This window comes from Vicia villosa, linkage group LG4, assembly GCF_029867415.1.
Source record: "Vicia villosa cultivar HV-30 ecotype Madison, WI linkage group LG4, Vvil1.0, whole genome shotgun sequence".
NCBI classification, from domain to species: domain Eukaryota; kingdom Viridiplantae; phylum Streptophyta; class Magnoliopsida; order Fabales; family Fabaceae; genus Vicia; species Vicia villosa.
The window spans coordinates 15,029,011-15,049,394 of NC_081183.1; the positions used below are offsets into that span (position 1 = coordinate 15,029,011).

A 20,384-nucleotide genomic window follows, 5' to 3' on the forward strand; every position below is an offset into this window, starting at 1 on the left:
AACTTTTTTACCTATATGATCAACTCTAACTCAAAGATTACAATACTAATTTTAAATATAACAAAACCACTTAATAGGAAAATCAAAACTCAAATTAAATATTTATTTATATTCTCAAAACAATTTTTAGGAAACTATTTTATCATTTTTTTGACTCACTCACACTTTTTCACCAACCAAACCGACCATTCATTCCTAATTTCCTTAATTAGGTTTCTTATTTTGTTAGCATTAATTAATTTCTCATTTCCTATATTTAAATACTTTATAAAATCAAATAAATATTAAAATTCTAAAAATTCAACTCTCTCTCTCTCTCTCTCTCTCTCTCTCTCTCTCTCTCTCTCTCTCTCTCTCTCTCTCTCTCGATTCTGCAACAAACGAACGCAGTGAAGAAAGTTTCTTAACAACAACACTTGCCTACACGTTCTCTTCTAGCCATAAACCATTTTCACTTTCTTCTTATACTCTCTCTTTCTCTCTCACACCATTTTCTTTCTTCTCAAGATTCATCCTTTTTCTTTTTTCTGAAAACAAGGTATGATATTTTCTACTTTTTTTTTCATCATTCCCAAAAAAATTCATGATCTGGGTTGTTGTTGTTTTTCCCTAAATGCAATTGGGTTTGTGTCAAAATTTGATTTTTAATTCATTTTCATGGATTTTCAGAATTCATTTTTCTGTTGTATTTGATCACAGTGTTTCCAAAGTTTTGATTTTTATTTGTTTTGGGAATAGGGTTTATCTGATTTTTTGTTTCCTGAATTTGAATTTGGAATTTGTGATATTCTTGGCTATTAGGTTTTGATATGGATTTTGTGATGTTATGATCAATGTAAGTTGATTTTTGTTTTTGTGGATGAATTTGGATTGATCTTATGATTCCAATTTCTGAATCTTCATTGATTGATTTAGATAATTGGTTTCATGATTAATGTGATTGATTGTGATGATAAGTGCTTTTTTTTTTGTTTGTTAAATTTTTTACATCATGTTCAGTAAAAGTTTCATAATTATGATGATTATAATGCTGTTTATTGAAGTATGATTACTGATTTTTCTTTTGATTATGATTAGTTATGATTAATTATGATTACTCCTTATTGCATTAATTTTTTTTCCATGTGTGTTAATTTTTTTTATAATAATAGCAAGTGAATGTTTGTTATGATTTTAACTATTTGATATATTTAGAATCCGATTTCTTTTCGAATTTCAGGATTTTCGTCCGGGATCGTGTTCTGCTTGTCTGTGCATTTCAGTTTTTCGTCTAATGGCAAGTGAAAGTGCTGAATTACCACCGGTTACCCCGGAGGTAACTACGTCGCCAGTGGTTGAAAGACGAAAGGCGGGCTCTGGAAAAAGCAGCGAAAAAGTTGTTCCGCGGTATCTCAGAGCTTCCACCGGTTCGTGTCATGATAGATGTAAATATGGGGGGAACCATTCTATTGATCCGAAGGAAAGACGTTCGATACCTGACAGAGCCACGAGAAAACAACTTTACCACCAGACTCGTGGAGAGAGCATTGGTGGGATGGTTGCGAAGTCCAGACTATCGGTTGATTCCAAGCTAACAAAGATGTCAACGGATGTACTCAAAGAATCGGCTGATTCTAAGCCGAGAAAGATGTCAACGGTCGTACTCAAAGAAGCAGTCGGTTCCAAGGCTCGGACTTCTGATTCCTTAGAAGCCAAAAACAGGAAGAAAACATCATCTGTTGAGGTCAAACCATCACTAGTATCGAAGTCGCTTAATTCTCCATCAACAAGTCAAGAAATTTCATCATCAATTGATAAGGAGATGCAACTTCTGAAGACTCCTTCAAAATCAATTTCGAAGGTTGAAAGTATATCAAAACCAACCTCTCAAGTCAAAACGTCGTCGAAATCAACTGTCGTCCCGGTGGAAGCTGTGCCAAAATCAATTCTCAAGAAAGTGGAAAATCCTTCAAAATCAATCTCCAAAGTCAAAACTTCATCGAAATTTACTTCCAAAACGGAAGGAACTTCATCACATTTACGTTCTTCAAATGGCACCGAAATGAAGTTGTTGACAAAGCCTTCGTCGTCATTGAGTTCAATTCGCGGTGCAACGAACAAAGGAAGTAACGAGATCAAGACGGAAAAGAAAGTAGCTTCCTTCAAAGCATCTCCAAGAAAACTGAAAGTACCTATAAAAGCTTTGTCATCTCCTAGAGCCTCTATCAAGCACAAGAATCTGAAAATTGTGTCTCCTCTTAAGAATCAGAAAGCTGCGACAAAAGTCGAACTTGAGGAACACGAGAATCCAAGGAATCAGAAGACTTTGACAAATGTCGAACTCGAGGAAAACAAAATCCATGAGGTAAAGGAAAAGACTTTGTACGTCATCGAGACGGAAACTGAAAACAAAACTTTGCAATCTAATCAAAACGCAACCTACGATGATGATGAATCGTACCTCCCTCAGTTGTTGACGCCCGAGTCTTCATCAACCTCAGTTACTCAATCCATATCCGAAGAAAACCAAGACGAATCTGAATACACAACTAGTGAATACGAGCTGGCCTCTTTATCGGGAAACTCTGAAATCGAAAGCATTATAAACAACGAGACTTTAATGGTCGACAAGCCGGGAAAGGTTAAGGAAGTAGAAGACAAGGATAGCGAAATGGCGAAATTAAAGCTCAGAAAAGGGAAAGTGGTTGATAATCAAAGTGAGAGAAATACTCCAAGAAAGCTTAAGTTTCGGAGAGCGAAAGCATTGGAAGAGAAAGCAAATGTTAAAGAGAAAGTTGTGCTGAGACACCAAGATTTCGAGGACAAGAAAGATGCACAAGGATTGTTTAACAATGTGATTGAGGAAACTGCAAGTAAACTTGTTGAAGCTAGGAAGAGTAAGGTCAAAGCATTGGTTGGTGCATTTGAAACTGTTATCTCTCTTCAAGAGAAATAACACATTCTGCAAAACATAGAATCAATTTGGATCAAGTTTTTGTTTTTTTTGGTTTGTTTTGTGTAAATAAGTGATAGGAGAATAAGCTTTGATTGAAGGGAGTTCAAAGTAGAGTAGATTTTGGCTTGAATTGTTCCTTGAAGCTCTCTTTGTAGAGTTGAAAAAAGGGATTTTGTGTTTGAAACTTTTCTCTCTTAACTTGAATCATTATATAGTTTTTCATTTTGTTTTGGTAATACATAATTATTAATGTATTAGCAATGAAAAATGCTTTATAGTATTTCTGAAAGTTTTGATTGTTTCATTTGGTTTATCAATAAACTTAAAGGATTGGAGATCAAGTCTCTTTTGGGCCATTGTCTAATAAGCTGCAACAAGCAAAAATAGAGAATTATAAGTGACTCCCCTTGATATATGTATTCACCTCCCTATAGTTTTTAAAATTTTAATTTTAAATCTATCATAATTAATCTTTTTAAAATTTTATAGTTTTTTTTTTTAAAATTAAGCAAATTAAGCAAGATGTTCTAACTTAGTATAAGATATTCTCTCAGTTTGATTCTAGCGTGTATGCTATAATCGTTTGATTATCGCTATAACGCTTTGTTTCAAGATTTGTTTCGTTTTTTATTCAATTATAAGAATGATAAATAGCTCATATTTAAAAAATAAATAAAATCTTAATTCGTTTGATAAAGATTCTAGAAATTCTTAATTCTACCGGATTAAGATTTAATTGGATCGATTTTATTCAAGATTCAAATTTGTTATAATAGAGAAAGATTGAATTTGCGCTTTTTGAGTTCAGTTGGTTTTTGTCAAAACTCTATTATTCTTTTTGGCTGGATTATGGTTGCTATTTAAGGAGATGATTCATGATGTACTCCTTGTTTGAAATCTCAGAACTTGAAGCTTTTAGTGCGTCATTTTTCTATTTCTATTGAGTCTTTGTATTTTGTTTGTAGTACTCTATTCTTGAGTGTCTTTCTTAAGTTAGAAGGATAAAATATTTGGTTGAAATTGTGATTTATCACGCCACATATAATTGTTATCTTGAAAACATTTGAGAGTATTTTAGTGAAAATGAGGGGTCTCAGGTTCAAGAGGAGCTTGAGTCGAAATACGGGTAGTATTAAAAAAAGGCACTGGGTTGAGAGAGTTAAGACGAGACCATTGTGATTGACTACTAATTACTGAATTTTCTTTCATTTAACCGATGCTTTTCGGACGTAGATGAAGTTGTACCGAACTAGATTAACATTTATACATGTTATTTAATTTATTTATTTGTTCTTTGCTTCTTGCTCATCATATTGTCTCATACAATGTATCAATATTGTTGACTTCTTGTCGTTGATCAAATAGAATTTCAATTCGCAGTAGAGCAGACACCCTGTGTTGGTAGGGTCATTTATGGGGTTTTGTATATTTGAACAATATGTAGGGTTAGCTCACGCACGATGGCAAGAAACTCTGTATGTGTTTTTTCTTACAAAATTGGATATATTTATAGTTTAATTGGGTATAGGTTAGAGAGGCACATAGTTGCTTGCCACAGCTTCACGACCAAGGAACATGGTCTTTAGAGGACATGGGCTCTTAGAATCATAGAGATAATAATTTCTTCCCTTTAACTGACTCTAAGTTAGTTGATACTTGGGACACGTCACTGTCCACGTTCATTATGTGAGTGAGACTAATTTTGACAACTCAAGCACAATTGAACGACTAACTCTCTATGTCAGGTAGATATTGCTTATCGTCTGACATGATGGAACGCAATTTTGAACGATCAAAGGTCCTATCATTATACTCATCCAACCGAATTAAGGTTAAATTTTTTTAATGGTTAATAAGTTTCAATTAAAATTAAATTATTTAAAAAATATTTAATTGGAATTTAAATTAGACAAATATTTTTTAAAATTTCACTTATTCTAATTATGAAATCCCATTTTATCGGCAAACAAAAAAAAGTCCCTTTTTTCTAACAAACTAAAGGTTTGGATCTTTTGCTTACAATAAATACACTTAATTTGACATGGCCATATACTTGCAAGAATTTGAATAGATTACAATTTTTTTATAGAAATTAAAAGGTGCTTCAAAGTCACGCTACGTAAAAAAAAAAATGATAGTATCTCAAGTTGCTTCAACAGTGACTAACTAAGTTCCTAATATCCAAAGGGAGAATAAAGTTTTGATGATCCCAACATATGCCCCTTTATATCTTTTCAATCTATGAATGGAATAGCTAACAAGTTTTCAATATTCTATAGGAAAGTTCTCCAATAAAAAAATCAATCTCTTACAAACTTCACTTGACTCCCATGTTTTAACTCATATTTGCTCCAAATAAATAGAAATCTAGTCACATTTTTTGTTTTAAATGACCTAGTCACTCTTCATTGATTTCTTGGTGAGAACTTGATTTGGATTCTATGTTCTAACAAATTACATAGGAAAAGACATCTCATGTCAACACCCCCTCAAGTTGTGGAGTAGTTAATACTAATATGGACCTTGACCATGGAAGACTTTATGTGAGACAATTTTTATTAACATATCTGCAAGATAATATTTAGATTTAACAAAAGAGAATTTGATTATTTTTTCTTCAAAATTATGTTTGATGAAACTTTTATCCACCTCAAAAATTCTGTTTGCGTAAAGTTGAGACTACTTCTTTGTTATCATAAAATAACTTCATTTATGTTTTAGGTTCAAAACCAATCTCAATTAATTGTCTTTTAATCATAGTAGTTCACAAAGACCTTTAGGCGTTCCTATAAACTCTATTCAACACTTGTCAGAGCTATAACCTTATGCTTTTGATTTCGCCAAGGTTACAACGGATTCATATACACCGTTGTAATAGGTTAAAATTTTCGCCCCTGATGAATATTTGGACTTATAAACAGTAATTTAATGACGGTTGTCCTAAAAAACTGCGGTAACAAATTATGTGTAGCAAGCTGTTGCACCCCAAAATTTGTCCTTAGATCTTTTTCTAACTGGCTTAGGTTTTGCATTAGACTATATGCATACATACATGGCATTAGCTCTCTGATCGCGGGATCAATGTTCCATCTCTCAAAAGCTATAGCAAAAATGACTGTTCTATCTGTCGATACATTGGTCAAGGATTCAGGTTTCTTGAAGTGCGGTACGGTCCACAGAGTTTCTGAAGTTTTCTCATTTGGGCCCAATCAAATCCCTGTTAAAGCAAGTATTCTCGCACTCCGGTGTGCTTTGAATCTAGTGTTTCAGTTGTTTCAAGACCATGAGGTGCAAAAGTCAGTTTTCACAGTGTAATTGCAAAAATCGCAACTTCCGTCTGGAAGGTCGTATTCGGCATTAGGTGCAAAAGTCAGTTTTCGGTATTCTCTACATCTTTCGTGTTCGGCCCGGAAGCCAATTCATCAAGGAAAGTGGTGGGAATTAATTGTTCCTGATATTTTGGTTTTACCGTTCCACTGTCTTTCGGATATTTGAAAATTCATTACTTCCGCCCACTAAGTCATTTTGAATCAAACCATATGCCAAAAGTTCCTTCTTGAGCTCTACTAGATTTCATGTGTTTGGATCGGGAATTAATTCTTTGAGGAAGATTTTCGTATTTGCAATTTACCTGATGACATACAGTGAGAAATTGTGCTGAATCGCTGTCTTTAGGACGATAAAAAATTCATAACTCTCGCACCGTTTATCGGATATGGTTGAAATTTTAATATAAATTCTGTCTCGATGTCCTCGACATTTCATATGATTGGCCCGCAGGCTAATTCTGCACCAGAAATTCCAGAAAAATACAGAAGCGTCAAATTTTTTTGGTTTTCTTCAATGTTTTCCATTCCCCCGCGTAGGATAAATAAATGTTCGACAGCGACTTCATTGTTTTTTGATGAGTTTTTCAATTGCTTCAAAAGCTTCGATTCCCAACAACTATATTTTTTTCCATTTTTTTAGAGTGCATTAAGCGCGTGTCACTTAAGTCCATTATTTAAAACATAAATTGAAAATGATTTAACATCGGTGGACTCAACCAACCGTTGTTAGAGGACTTAAATTTCCACAATGGTTGCGATGTCCAGCTGCGATTAAAGGGTTTATTGATAAATTAAAAAAAACTTATTATCCATTTCTTTCATAAGACGCCCTAGGCAAACAAGCGAACCAGAGATGACAGCGGTGACGTAAGATTCATTTGGAGCTCAAATCTTCACCCTATTCGTTCATTTTAATCACAAATCTTCAACATTTTCATTCCTTACGTGCATAAGATTTTTTAGCTTTGAAGTATGATACTCTTCATCTTTGGTTTTCGTTCCTTTTTTCTGGGTTTATGTTGCTTTCTTCATGTTTCGTTCATGTTGTATATGCTCAAGTCAATATGAGAGTACATGTTTCATATGCTTTAGGTTTAGATTTGCATATGTAAATGCTTTAGTTTTTGGATTAGATTTTGGTGTTTCATTCACATTATTATTCGTGTATAAATTTTAGAAGTTGTTATGGGTCGTAGTTGGATGAAAGCCGATGGATTAAGTCCGGTTTATGAGAAAATAATTCTTGAATTCCTTGAATATGCTGATAAAAATATTCCCGATAATAATGGTATCTTTTATTGTCCTTGTGTTGTTTGCGCGAATACATTAATGTTGTCTTTGGGAAGAGAGAAAAAGAAAAAGGGCCAGTTGAGAAAAATATATGGAAAAAAAGGTCTATCTTCTTTGATCTTCCATGTTGGTCAAGTCTTGATGTTATACATTGCCTTAACTAGTAACAAACCCGTGCGTTTGCACGGGTTCTGGTATGGGACGCGCATTTGTTTTAGATGTATATTTTTTTAATAGAAAAATGTCGGATACCTATTAAAAAATAACAATTGAATGTATAGAAAAATAGCTGGTACCCGTGAAAAAATAATAATTGAATGTATAGAAAAATGTCTGGTATTTGTTTCAGATTTATATTTTTTAATAGAAAAATATATGGTATCCGTGAAAAAATAATAATTGAATATATAGAAAAATGTCTGGTACCCGTGAAAAAATAATAATTGAATGCATAGAAAAATGTCTGGTACCCGTGAACAAATAATAATGGAATGTATAGAAAAATATCTGGTATTTGTTTCAGATTTATATTTTTTAATAGAAAAATATATGGTATCCGTGAAAAAATAATAATTGAATATATAGAAAAATGTCTAGTACCCGTGAAAAAAAATAATTGGATGTATAGAAAAATGCCTGGTACCCGTGAAAAATAATAATTGAATGTATAGAAAAATATCTGGTACCCGTAAAAATATTTAGATCAATAAAAAAAAATTTCGCATACAAATATTATTTTTGTTTATGTATCATTTAAATAATACGAAGAAGAAGAAGAAAATTAAATAAACTATAGAAAAAATTAAACCCAAATATTATTTAAATTTATAATCTCATAAATTATAATTAGTATTGTAATCATGGTTTTATGTATAAATCGTCAAAATTAAACCCCAAATCAAATTCCTATTTAAACTTTATCATGTTAAATCCAAAATTAAACCCAAAATCAAATTCCATAATGAGTTTATATAGTTCTTAGGATTTTGTAATCAAATTCCTATATAAACTTTATCATGTTAAATGGTCTTATATGTATACCTCTTTCTTTCTATACTTTTAATATATTTCTTTTATAATTTAAAACAAAGGTATAGAGATATATTAAAAAAATAACTTGGAGATTAATACTGGAAAGATAATTATTTCATCTATTAATATGATTAAAATAATTTTATAATGTATGGTTTATATTGCAATGACTACTTATGGTGAACTATAATGCACATCAACTTCTATAGAATGATGTGTTTGAGAAAGTACTCTCCCTCCATAAATAGTAAAATTCACATGGAAGAGGCTGAAGTTAAATTTTCAACCTTGACTCACAGGACAGATTTGACAGCTGATACATAGTTTCTTGCATGCAAATTCAGCATTTAGTAGAACAATATCAATATCAAACTAACAACTACCCTGCAATTCAGTTTCTCAAAAGACTATAAATATAAAAACTCCCTTCTAGTTCATAATAGAAATAAAATTACAAAGAAGTAACAAACTTCATCCTTACTTGCTCTAAATATCTTTTACTGAAAAAGAAAACTAATATCTTTTCCTAAAAAAGCAAACAAATATTATTATGGCCAGACTTTGAAGGTTGAACTCTAGTCTTCTCTTTTGCTTCCATCAAATGAAAACTCACTCTCTAGGCATTCAGTCAGGGGATATCTCTCAATATATTATCCATATTCACCAAATCATTTGTTACTTGATAGGTTTAGATAAAGTAAACCGGAATAATTAATATAAGAATAATAAATCTGCACCTGTTGAAGTACATATAATGATTGATGTAGGATATCCAGAATAAAAGCTGCTATAAAAATTCCAATACTAACTTTTTCTGGGAATTTTTCCATTGCAAGAGCTATACTCATTCCACCAAAGCTATGACCCACAAAAACCACTTTTTCATTTGGATCAAGTGATGCTAAAAACTCTATCAAGGGATTAGAATATTCAGCAAAAGTATGGACATCATTTTTTTTTTTGTATTGATGCCACAAGCTGCAAGGTCAAGTGCTGTGACTTTGTGACTAATAGATTCTAATTGTGGCTTAAGCTTGTAGCAACACCAAGCTCCAACACAAACACCATGAAGCAAAACAAAATGCTTCTGTTGTTTTTGGTTCATATTAAATTCAGACATTTAGGTTTATCTGCACACTGAAAACTCATTGCTTAATATAGGAGGATGCCAAACACCTCCAATGCATGGAACCCTTTAAAGATGTTGATGATGCTGATGGTGATTGTTGCATATCTGATGCCCCAATGGTAGAAATTCCAGTAGATTCTGATTTTGTGAACTTTGTTCGGCCTTAATAGTAGCGCGAAAACCTAAATTCAATACCAGAAACTTCTATTAGTTGTATTACAATTAGTAGCATCCGCCGTATATGACTGTGATTATCTGCAATATTAGAAATCGATCTAGAACATATAAGGTCATACGTGAAGGGTTCCAAGGCAGAAGAGAGCGATGCTGAGTGCTCTATGAGTTTAGTAGGTAATACCAACGGAGTCACTGCCGAGTTTTAGACCGGTACCCCATCCGGCAACACCGACTATATAAGCAGCTGTTTGAAAGGTAACATGAAGGTAAAACCAAGCAGGGTCTGCATATTTTAACAAAATATCTAATTAATCTAGTTACTACCAATACAAAAAATCAAACTTCAAATTGTTTGGTGTTTAAATAATTTTTCTGATAAACCAATTTATTGAAGATAATTATGGTTCTTCAAAATGGGGTGACGTTAGTTTTCAAATATTTAAGGAAAATTTTCTTCTATCAACGGTTTTGAGAGATCTCCTGAATCAATTTAGTCGCGGTTCTATACAAAGAAAATTCAAAAGATCAGTAACTGCTATGGAATGAACATCAAACCCTTTTATAAGATTTTTGTAGTATGTTGCCTCATAGCAGTTGTGGATTGTCATCGGACGTTAACTTGTCAAGACAATTTGTAGTATGTCAACTGTGAGATCAACAGATTTTGGCCCTGCCTCTGATAATACTTGACATGACCGCTTATACACCCGAGATCAAACTGTCCAATGTCCATGCTTTATGAAGAGATCGGTTTGTTATGGGGAAGCCTCTGGCAACCTTGCAGTCATTCATTAATAATGACTTTGCATTCGTAATCCAGCAAAAATATATTTTTATTAATCCAAACCAATATTTAGATAATAGCAGCAAAGCACAATTTTGAATTATAAGCAAGAACAATGAATGAGGACCACTTATCTTTGATGTTTGGTGTCGACAATGAGATCTTTCCATTGCAACCCTAACTGCTATCATATCTTGTTCCGATGTCGTTGCAGACCATTACAAACTAATGACATTGACGAACAATACAAACTCTAAACAACCGACGACGAAGCAACTGAAGAAGAACTATACAAAACAAACCCTTCAAATATTCAAATGACAAAATAAGTAAGAAACTCCATCACAAAAAAACCCTTCAATCTGAGCAAGCAACAATAACATCAAGGAAATAAACAAAGATTCAGTTTTTATAAAAATGAATCACAAATAAACAATTTTTCAGTATTACAGTTCCAAAATAATTTATAGTTAAAAGCATAGCTACAGTGTCATTGTTGTCAAATGATCAAATGACAGTGTTCACAAAGTCTAAAAATTGCTAAACCCGTTACCTCGAAAATCTAGTCAATTCAGCCGAACAATATAAACTCTGAACAACTGATGACGAAGCAACAGAAGAAGAACTATACAAATTCAACCCCGAAATCAGAAACCAAAACCAGAGGCCTCTGTTGCAGACACCAACATTATTCCATAGATAATAGGCGCAAAGGAACCAACCACCCATGCTGGAGCATCTGTAAGATAAGTTAAGGAATTAGTATTGGAAAAATCAATTTAGAATGTATTGAGTTTTGAAGTAGCAACCATGAATTATTTTTCCTTCAAGACTATAAAAATCAAACGTGATGTAGCAGATTATAACTAATTAGGATGAGTTTTAGTGTGTCAATCAGTATACTACAAGAACCTGTTTAGGTAAAAATCAACGAAAGCTTAAAAAGTAATGCCCTACAACTGGTGACATATATTAATTAATAAATCAAAATATTATGTGGATTCTAGAACTGATTTAGGAGTTCTAAAGCTTATTGATGAGAGTCCTAAAGCTTGTATATGTTGTCTAAAAAGTTGAGTTGCATAAACATGTTAATGATGGAAGTTATAGTTAATTAAAATAACATATAACCATATAAAATAAATCAAATTCAAAACATATTATATTAAAGTTTCTAATATCATGTGGAGTATTTACTGCTAAACCAAGTTTGTAGTCCATGATTTATGCACTGCCATCATAGTTTTCATTTTTGAAATCTCTACGACCTTAATACAAACAGCTACCGTGCATAAACTAATTTCCCTGAAATGCAAAGAGATCCGTTAGAATCAGAACAACTCATATGACATTTTGAGTAAATAATGCAAATCAACATAACAAATATAGAAGATTGAAAAATAAATAAAAATACACACTAACATTTGTTTAAATACCCCCTTCGGTAACCCGGACACTAAACTCATAAACACTCAATATTTGTACGATTTAAAATATTTTAAACATAGTTGTATTACAAATTACCGTTTAAAACAGTTTAAACATATTTGTATTACGAATTACGAACAACATTATGAAAACGCTCATTTCACGATTAAGACTAATAATGCACCTTAGAAGTTATAGGTTCAAACCAAACTTACATGTCTGATCGCCATTTCACGATTTTGACAGTAGACAACGAACTATATATGCTACGACTGCACCATAAGAGTTGGACTTGGGCGATGGACATGAGATCCTAAGTGTTATTTTCATGAATGTTGACAGCAGGCAGGTTTGGTTTAATGAAGACACTTCTCTTGAATGTTCAGTATCGCTCACTTTGCCGCCAACAGGAGAACGACGTCGGCACTATGAGCATCATATTTCTAACAGAATCGTGTGACATCCAATAATGTTCATACGGGTAGAGGTATCGTCGTGAGTTCTAGGATCGCCAAGTAGATGGAACAATACCTTTACACCAACAAAGAAATATTGAACCTGAAAAGCGAAAGCCACTAAACATTAAACAGAAATATTAGCGGTGGAACCTCGAGATCGTACGGTGGACAGGTTCCTGCAACTGACGCTGTAAATTTACCTGCACCCACGAATGATTCAAATACACCTAAGAAAACAAATATGTAAGGATAAGTGATAGGTTCTCAAGTAGCTCGTAGATTACCGATTCGAAACAAACATCACAAAATTACATCAAATCAAATGGTAAACAATTTTATTCCAATAACGGTTGGATTAGATTCAAATTAACAATTCATTGTTAATTTACAATCCATATGTAACCACTTTAACATTATACGAAACAGAAGAACCATACGGGGTGGAAAAGCATCACTCAATAAACTAACTATAAAATTTATCGAAATCGAATCTTCGATGACTGATTGTAATTGAACAATATTATTGATGACCAACATTTAAACCAATTTAACATGAAAATATGAAAGTATGGTAAAATTAATACCTAGGAACATGCTTCAATCTTGATGGTAATAAAGGACTTCTATACCAGTTACAGCCAAACTAACAACAATGATAGTTGATAAACCACCTCCACGAGTAGCTACCTGCAGAATTTTCGTTCAGTTAATATAGAAATAGTGATCAGTTAATATAGAAATAGTGATTAAAGACTTGTTATAAATATAACGTGTAGTAAAGACTGGCTATAGATCATAGTTCCAAAATAATTTATAGTTAAAAGCGTAGCTAAAGTCGCATTGTTGTCAAATGATCAAATGACAGTGTTCACAAAGTCTGAAAATTATTAAACCCGTTACCTGAAACCTAGTCAATTCAGCCGAACTTCTCAAACTCTGAACAACTGATGATGAAGTAACCGAATAAGAAGTATATAAAGAACGTGAAGTAACCGAATAAGAAGTATATAGAGAACATGAAGCTCGCGAGAGTAAAAATCAGCAACAAATTAATTACAAGCAATGGCATGTAAATTCAGTAGAAACTTACTTGGAAACAACAATTAACTGGCAGTGAGCAGCTGCTGCCTCAACTAAGTCAGCCGAGAGTTCTTGAAAACTTACGGTGAGAAAAACCATTAGCAAATAACAATAATATCGGACATGTCGCACAAATTATATTCATAAAACAACACATGCCTATACTAACGGAAAGTATAAAAAGTTGCAAAACAGGACTGGTCAATATAGCTTGTGATTCAAACAATATATGATATATTGAATCATTTACCGTATTCAAGATTAGTGAACTTGCTTAGATTTTGAGCAACAACAACATTCATCCTAGAAGCCCTATCTTGAAATGCTTCAATCACTACATTAGACTTCAACAATCCTCAGCTGAAAGGAATAAAAAATCAGTATAAATTCACAAATCAAAGGACACAGGTGTGCTTTCTGATATTAAAAGAAACCAATTTTTACTAAGATATCAAAAGATTGCAATTTTATTATACCTCTTGTAACATCAGATTTCTATAAAATACTTTAGTGATTTATGATTCAGATTATATTTTTTTTCTAGAATTTGGCATTAAAAAATAGAAAGCTCCTCTAACTCTCCAAAATTTTGCAGAGAAAAAAAAAACAAAAATCAAAAGTTTCATATCAGATTCAATCTTCTTAAAATGACAAAAAGTAAGAAACTTCATCACAAAACAAACCCTTCAAACTCAGCAAGTTCTTCTTATTTTGCTTCCCTAAACACACCACCAAAAACAAAAACAACAACAATAACAGCAAATAAACAAACATTCAGTTTTTATAAAAATGAATCACAAATAAACAATTTTTTAGTATTCAGTATCACCATAGCCTATTGTTCCAATGAATGCTTTGATTGTTCTTTCGCACAAGTTACGAAATCGAAATCGAAACTCACCATGGTAGAATACAAAAAGGGATACCAGTGCTTTCACCAAAGTCCTGATTTTGTGTTTCTTCTTTTAGGCTAAATAAGATTTTTGAAACCCTAATTTCGTGCATCGCTTACATAATCAGAAATCAGAGTTTCATCTCAACGATAGAGAAAGAGAATAACAAATAGAAGGAAGAGAGATAAGAGGAAGAAGATTTATGGAGAAGATTGAGGAAGAGGAAGATGGAGAAGATTGAAGAAGAGGAAGAATAACCCTTATGTAGAGAGAAAGAGAGAAAGAGAAAAAGAGAGAAAAAGAGAAAAAGTAAGAGAAAGAGAAACGTGAAAGAGAAAAAATGAGAGAGAAACGTGATTCCATGAAGTAAATTGGGAAGCTTTGCAAGTAAGTTGTCCACGTGGAACAATATGGAAGCAGGAGGGCAAATCAGTATTTTTCAGAGCAGTTAATTTTCTTATATTGTAGATGTGATGCACGTGGAGAAAGATGTGTGTGATAGTTTGATTGACACACTTCTAAATATTCCAGGCAAGACTAAAGATAGTAAGACTTCCCATCTTTACATGGAGGTGATGGGTATACGAAAAGAGTTGGATAGAGAAAGAAAAAAGAACTTATCTGCCTCCAATATGTCACACTCTATCTAAAAAGAAAATAAAAATTTTCTGCGAGTGTTTGCATGGTATTAAAGTTTCTCAAGGTTACTCATGAAACATCAAGAAACTTGTATCAATGAAAGATATCAAGTTAATTGGTTTAAAATCTCATGATTGTCATGTGTTGATGCAACAACTTCTACCAGTGGCTATTCGTGGGATCCTACTAAAAAATGTGAGAGTAACTATAACAAGATTGTGCTTATTCTTCAATGCCATATGTAATAAAGTTCTTGATTTCAAAAAACTATATGAATTAGAAGATGAGGTTTCCATAATCTTATGTTAATTGGAGATGTATTTTTCTCTATAATTTTTTGACATTATGGTTCACTTACTTGTTCATCTAGTCAGAGATATTATATTTTTTGGTCCAGTTTATTTAAGGTGGATATATCCAATAGAGTAGTCCAGCTCATTCGTCCTCGCTAGAGTTTAGTCCTTTTTTCAATGGTTTTACCATGGAAAGTTGTAATGTCTTCCACTATTTTTAAAGATAATGATACAAGTATTTTGGTACAACGAATTATCATCAATCCGAATACTATAGGCCTAATACTTCAGCCAACACATATCTAAAATCATATTTCCTTCTATTGAAGCAGGTTACTCACTCGCCAATATTCAAGATCTTCAATGATCTTGATCCAACGATCTTGCAAAATACAATAATCCAGCTCCAAGCTTTCGTTCTGCAGCAACCTTCGGTCCTTGTCTCAACGATTGTTCTATCCAAAAAGATTGGATAACTCCTACATTTGTTCTGGGTAACCATTCCACCAAATTTTTCCATGGAGTACAAGAAGCTCTTCTCTTGCTGGATAATCACCATTAGATACTATAGAAAAAAATGATTCTTTTTCCCGATAAACACAACAAAAACTTCACAAAAAGACAAGTTTCCCTAATGTACCTTGGATATACCTCTCACACTCAATCTTTAGAGTTCGACACCCCAACAATTGTTTCTTGATACAAGGTTGAAGATGACGAAAGGAATCTAAAGAATATCACACAACACATATATAAACTCTCGCATCATCAACATTCTATGGTGTTTTTCACAAGGTTGAAATAAGGAGATAACGTGTTTTTAAATGAAGAAACTCTCATAGTTTTTCAAGCTTTATGAAAGTATGGCTATGGATCCCAATAGATCTCACTCTAGGAGAATCTCATTGACAGACTTGTCTTTCTTGACGAATATCCTGATATCAATCAACAAGATTAGCCAACTACAAGCCTGACGACTTATTGAGTGACCAACCTTATGACTAACTGTCTAACTCTTTTGAAAGAGACACTAAAAGGAATTAAATAGGTGCTAGAGGTTAGGCAAAAAAAGATGAACAAAAGAAAAAATGATTAGAGTCAAATCATAAGGTTATGATTTGAATCAAAGAAAGATGATTTGAATTAAAGCTAGTAAAGTGAGGAACATGTCATTTAATTTGAATCACGATCTGTATCTATGATTCAAGTCATGCTAAAGCATGATTCGAATCACAATTGTTTTTAAAAGAATTTTTCATCACATGATTCGAAACAATGGTCTTATGATTCGAGTTAAGGAGTGTTGTGATTCGAATCACAAACATACTCGATTCAAATCAAGTTAACAGAGCCAAATTCCAAACTTCATATTGATGTTTGATTCAAATGACCAAACACTCTGATTTCAATCAAGCCTCATGAAAACCTTGATTTAAGTATTCTAACTTGTAATTCAAGCTACACTTAATATATTGACTTAGACTAAATTATTTAGACTAAAAAACTCATTACCATGGGTCCAAAAATAATTTATTAAATGTAGGATTATCTCAAAGGTACATATCTAATTGAATATTCAAAATAAACAAGTTGCAAACGAATTACAAATAAGAAATAAATCAAATTACACACTTACATCAAATTTAAACAAAACATCAAGATGAAATAATAAGGACGGTAATTTCACCTTCCACATTAATGTGGCTATTTTTATAAGGCTAAGTCCTATAGTAGGAGCATGCTTTAGGTAGCAAATTATTCCAATGAGTGGATCCATGTGAGCTTCACTTGGATTCTACATATATTAGTTTACGACGTTATCCGTATATAAGGATAAATGTGCGGCACATATATCAATTTTCCTACCAACCTCTAGTACTTCTCTTTATTTGTTGGTACTGAATTACTATTTTCTCCAAACTTATGATATCAATTATCAACTGTGTGAGATATTGGATCGAACTCTAGTATGGCCGAAGGGTAGCTTCTTGGTTCGACAGGGTTAAGCATGATGTCGAAGGTTGTTCACATGCTTGTGTCGAAGATGCTAGGGTTGTTAGCATGTTAAATTAGGTTTTAGTGTTTAAACCCTAATTTGTTAAGTTAGCTTGTTTATTAAGTTGGCTTGTGTAATGGGCCTTGTGGAAAAAGCCCATTAGTTAGTATGTTAGGTTTTATTATAAATAGCATACTAGTCTCTCATCATTGCTAAGCTGCAAATCCTAATTTAGGGTGAGAGAGGTTATTTGTTATTCTTGTAAACTTGTAATCTTGTTTTAAGAGAAAGTAAAAGAATAGCAGTTATAACCAATTCTTGTGTTCTTATTCTCTTCCCTAATTCCCTATTATACTTTGTTATTGGTATCGTTTTTCACAACAAATTGGTGCGGTGAGCATGGAGAAGATGCCGTCAACAAAGTATGAGATTGAAAAGTTCACCGGAGTGAATGATTTCGGTCTGTGGCGCTTGAAGATGAAAGCCCTACTGGTTCAGCAGGGTTGTTTGGAAGCGTTGAAGGGAGAGGCAGCCATGAATGCTGCATTAACGGCAGCGGAGAAGACGACTATGATTGAGAAGGCACACAGCGCAATTTTGTTGAGCCTTGGTGATAAGGTTCTCAGGCAGGTATCAAAGGAGACGACGGCATCAGGGTTATGGGTGAAACTTGAAAGTTTGTACATGACCAAATCGCTGGTAAATCGACTCTACCTGAAGCAAGCTTTGTATTCATTCAAGATGATTGAAGACAAAGTATTGGCTGAGCAGTTGGATATGTTCAACAAGCTGATTCTTGATCTTGAAAATATTGATGTGAAAATCGATGATGAAGATCAAGCGCTGTTACTATTGTGTTCTTTGCCTCGATCACATGCTCACTTCAAAGAAACTCTCTTGTATGGAAGGGAGTCCCTGACGTTTGAAGAAGTTCAATCAGCTTTGTACTCTAAGGACTTGAATGAACGAAAGGAGCATAAACCTTCGACTGTTGGCGAAGGTTTGGCCGTTAAAGGAAAACTCTTACGAAAGGATGGTAAGTTCGACAAGAAGAAAGGCAAAAGCCAGTCGAAGACTTACAGTGGCGAAGCATCTGGCATTCGATGCTACCATTGTAAGAAGGAGGGTCACACAAGAAAGGTGTGCCCTGAACGCTTGAAATATCATGGAGGTAAGGATAATGGCAACGCTGCCATTGTTCAAGATGATTTCGAATCATCTGATGTTCTTGTGGTTTCAAGCAGTGACTCTAAGAAGGAGTGGATTATGGATTCAGGTTGCACTTGGCACATGACTCTAAACAAAGACTTGTTCGAGGAATTATGTTATCAAGATGGTGGATCAGTATTGCTGGGAAACAACAAGGCTTGCAAGATTGCAGGTGTTGGATCTGTGAGATTCAAGCTCCATGATGAGTCAATAAGGTTGTTGACTGAAGTCAGGTATGTTCCTGATTTGAAGAGAAATTTGCTTTCTCTTGGTGAATTCGACAAGAAAGGATATGTTTTCCAAGGAGAGAAAAGCATCCTAAGAGTCATGAAGGGGTCGAAGGAAGTCTTGAGAGGCGTGAAGAAACAAGGCTTGTATACCCTTGAGGCTGAAGTTGTAAGTGGTTCGACAAATGTTGTATCCACGAAACCTTTGTCGAAGACAGAAATCTGGCACATGAGATTGGGCCATGTCAGTGAAAGGGGTCTGGTCGAATTAGGGAAACAAAATCTGCTTGGTGGAGACAAAATCGAAAAGCTGAAGTTTTGTGAACCCTGTGTACTTGGAAAATCTTGCAGAGTGAAGTTCAACAAAGGCAAACAAAGAACACATGGATCCCTTGATTACATCCATGCTGATCTTTGGGGGCTTGCAAGGTGTCCATCACATTCAGGAGCAAGGTATTTTCTATCCATAGTAGATGATTATTCCAGAAAATTATGGGTATTCATCCAGAAGACTAAGGATGAAACTTTTGAGAATTTCAAAAGTTGGAAGACTCTGGTTGAAAATCAGACTGGCAGAAAGGTCAAGAGGTTGAGAACCGACAATGGCCTTGAATTTTGCAATGAGGCATTCGACAGTTTTTGTGCTGCCTCTGGTATTGCAAGGCATAGAACTACTGCAGGTACTCCACAGCAAAATGGTTTGGCTGAAAGGTTTAATCGAACTATTTTGGAGAGAGTCAGATGCATGTTGACTAGTGCGGGGTTAACAAAGGTGTTCTGGGCTGAGGCTGTTTCGACAGCAACATATCTGATAAACAGATGTCCTTCGACAGCGTTAGATATGAAGACACCTGAAGAAGTTTGGTCGGGACATCCACCAGATCTCGACAAACTGAGAGTATTTGGCTGCGTAGCCTATGCTCACATTAGGCAAGACAAGGTCGAACCTAGAGCTCTGAAATGCATGTTCATGGGATACCCTGAAGGAGTCAAAGCTTATAGGCTATGGTGCCTAGAGCCAGGTCACAGGAGGTGTATCACCAGTCGAGATGTAGTTTTTAATGAAGCTAAAATGGCTTTTAAGAAAACTGATGATGTTGGTCGAAGTACAGAAACATCTGACGAAGAGCTGGAACAGGTAGAGATTCCTGTTGAGGTGGAGCATGTTGATGCTGAATTGCATATCCCAGATGAAGTCGAAGAAGAAGCAGAAGATGCTGAAGTTGAGGAAACTGACGATGACTACCTATTGTCGAGAGATAGGTCGAGAAGAGTCATCAAGCCACCTCAAAGACTTGGATATGCAGATCTTATAGCTTATGCCTTAATCTCTGCAAGTGAGGTTCTAGACGAAGAACCTAGAGACTATAAGGAAGTTATGAGGAGTCGAAATAAGACTGAATGGCTGAAGGCCATGGATGATGAGATGAAATCTCTTCATGATAATCATACTTGGGAACTGATCAAGAAACCTGTTGGGGCAAG

At 34.0% G+C, this 20,384-nt stretch overlaps 1 protein-coding gene across 2 annotated transcripts; it reads left to right on the forward strand.

Annotated features, from left to right (window-relative positions):
• Positions 1 to 332: 332 nt before the first annotated feature.
• On the forward strand, positions 333 to 3,157 carry LOC131598867 (uncharacterized). Of its 2 annotated transcripts, none has more exons than XM_058871437.1 (2): positions 333 to 538; positions 1,220 to 3,157. In XM_058871437.1, the coding sequence occupies exon 2, from the start codon at positions 1,274 to 1,276 to the stop codon at positions 2,933 to 2,935; it is 1,662 nt and encodes a 553-aa protein (XP_058727420.1). In that variant the 5' UTR covers positions 333 to 538; positions 1,220 to 1,273; the 3' UTR covers positions 2,936 to 3,157. The 2 variants fall into 2 exon arrangements, with proteins under 2 accessions (XP_058727420.1, XP_058727421.1); XM_058871438.1 differs by having other exon boundaries at positions 334 to 538; positions 1,263 to 3,157.
• Positions 3,158 to 20,384: the final 17,227 nt, after the last annotated feature.

What these genes read in the sequence shown, in the direction of transcription:
- LOC131598867 (XM_058871437.1), top strand. Translation starts at nt 1,274, where the DNA reads ATGGCAAGTGAAAGTGCTGAATTACCACCGGTTACCCCGGAGGTAACT.